Source organism: Austrofundulus limnaeus, unplaced genomic scaffold (genome assembly GCF_001266775.1).
Source record: "Austrofundulus limnaeus strain Quisiro unplaced genomic scaffold, Austrofundulus_limnaeus-1.0 Scaffold42, whole genome shotgun sequence".
Lineage (NCBI taxonomy): Eukaryota > Metazoa > Chordata > Actinopteri > Cyprinodontiformes > Rivulidae > Austrofundulus > Austrofundulus limnaeus.
In genome coordinates, this window is record NW_013952444.1 from 2,296,806 (window position 1) to 2,298,231 (window position 1,426).

A 1,426-nucleotide genomic window follows, 5' to 3' on the forward strand; every position below is an offset into this window, starting at 1 on the left:
GGAGTTAGAATTTAAACATTTTATGATAACTTTAAAAACACATTTMTTTTATTTAGAACAAGGTGGCTCTCCTTCCTTATAGGTCTACATCTCCTCCAAATGGATCAAATCAAATATACAGCAGGACGTACGTATACTGTTGCAACATTTAAAAACAAAGAAAAAAAGACTTTCTTTCAACTTGTATAAATTTCTTAAACATGGAACTGAAACTTTTCACTTGAAATGTAAACTGTAACAATGGAGTATCAATACCAGTATTGGTTATTTTGTACAAATGTGAGTACTTGTAATATCGGGCCCAACAGCAATACCAGCATCAGTGTCGGGACACCTCTTATAACAACACCACTGTATCAGTTTAAACTCACTAAAACTCGATTATGAGGCTGTTTTACCTGTGAGTGTGTGCTGTGGTGGAACAARCTGTGGTTTTCTGGTTCTGTCTTTATCTGCCGAGGCTCCTCTGTTGTGGAGGTGGTTGTGGAGGAGGAGGAGGAGGAGGAGCGGGGAGTGTTGCTCGGTGTGACTGGAGTTCCCTCACCACCCAGTGGTCCTGCATGGTAAAGCATGTAAAACGAGCCCTTGATACTATTTGATATTTTTATTAGAAAAGTATCTCCATGTAGTCTTAACACAACCAAACTGAATGCTATGGTTTTAGGACATTTAGTCACACCAGTGCTCACATGTGGATTTAAAACTCACCAGTTTGAGACTTGTTCAGGTTTTTGGGCTTGCGTTTACGAGTTTGGATTCCCTCTTTTTTCATGGCCAGAGGTCGGGGGACCTGTTCAGACAAGAAGAGACATCGGTCCTAATCCRGAGTAGATTTGCACCAAGTGAAACAAGTCCACTCTTCAGATTTTCAAAGTGGTTCAGGCAGATGCTATTTTCTAAACATTTGTGTCTTTGCATTGGACAGCTGTTAGCATAGATTTAATTGTTATACTGTGGTTGTACTGTTATATTGTGTTGGTCTATTACCAACAATGTTTTGTGTGGAATCTATGTGCAAAACAGAATTTGTTAAATGTGCACTGCCTGATACAAAAAGTAACATGCAGGGTTTTAGTCGTCACATTTTGGTTGTATTTGTTGAATGTTGTAATTTTTTTCCTAACCAAATTGTAGCGCACCAGGTAAATACACACTCTCAGAAAATTGAGAAATTTAGGTATGTCATATCCTAAAAATGCTAAGTATTTGTAACTGGAAAAAAAATGGGTAAAAATGTAAGGCTTTTCTTAACTGTTGAACTGACGTGGAACAGAAAAGGCGCAGCAAAAAAAAAAATCAAAAGTAAATCAAAGTAAAAGCATTACAATGTGTTTTAGCTCCACAATATCCTGAATCGTTTTACAAAAGTAAATGATTCAATAAATAAAAAATAAATACATAAATAAATAAATAAATAAATAAATAA

General features: G+C 36.2%; 1 protein-coding gene across 1 annotated transcript in view; it reads right to left on the minus strand.

Annotated features, from left to right (window-relative positions):
• Positions 1-1,426, minus strand: part of gata4 (GATA binding protein 4) — an 11,195-nt gene that overhangs the window by 3,054 nt on the left and 6,715 nt on the right. The window contains exons 4-5 of the mRNA XM_014007550.1: positions 709-790; positions 399-556 (exon numbers count right to left, since the gene is read on the minus strand). Of these exons, the coding sequence (XP_013863004.1) occupies positions 399-556; positions 709-790 (240 nt within the window). The remainder of the gene's footprint in view (positions 1-398; positions 557-708; positions 791-1,426) is intronic.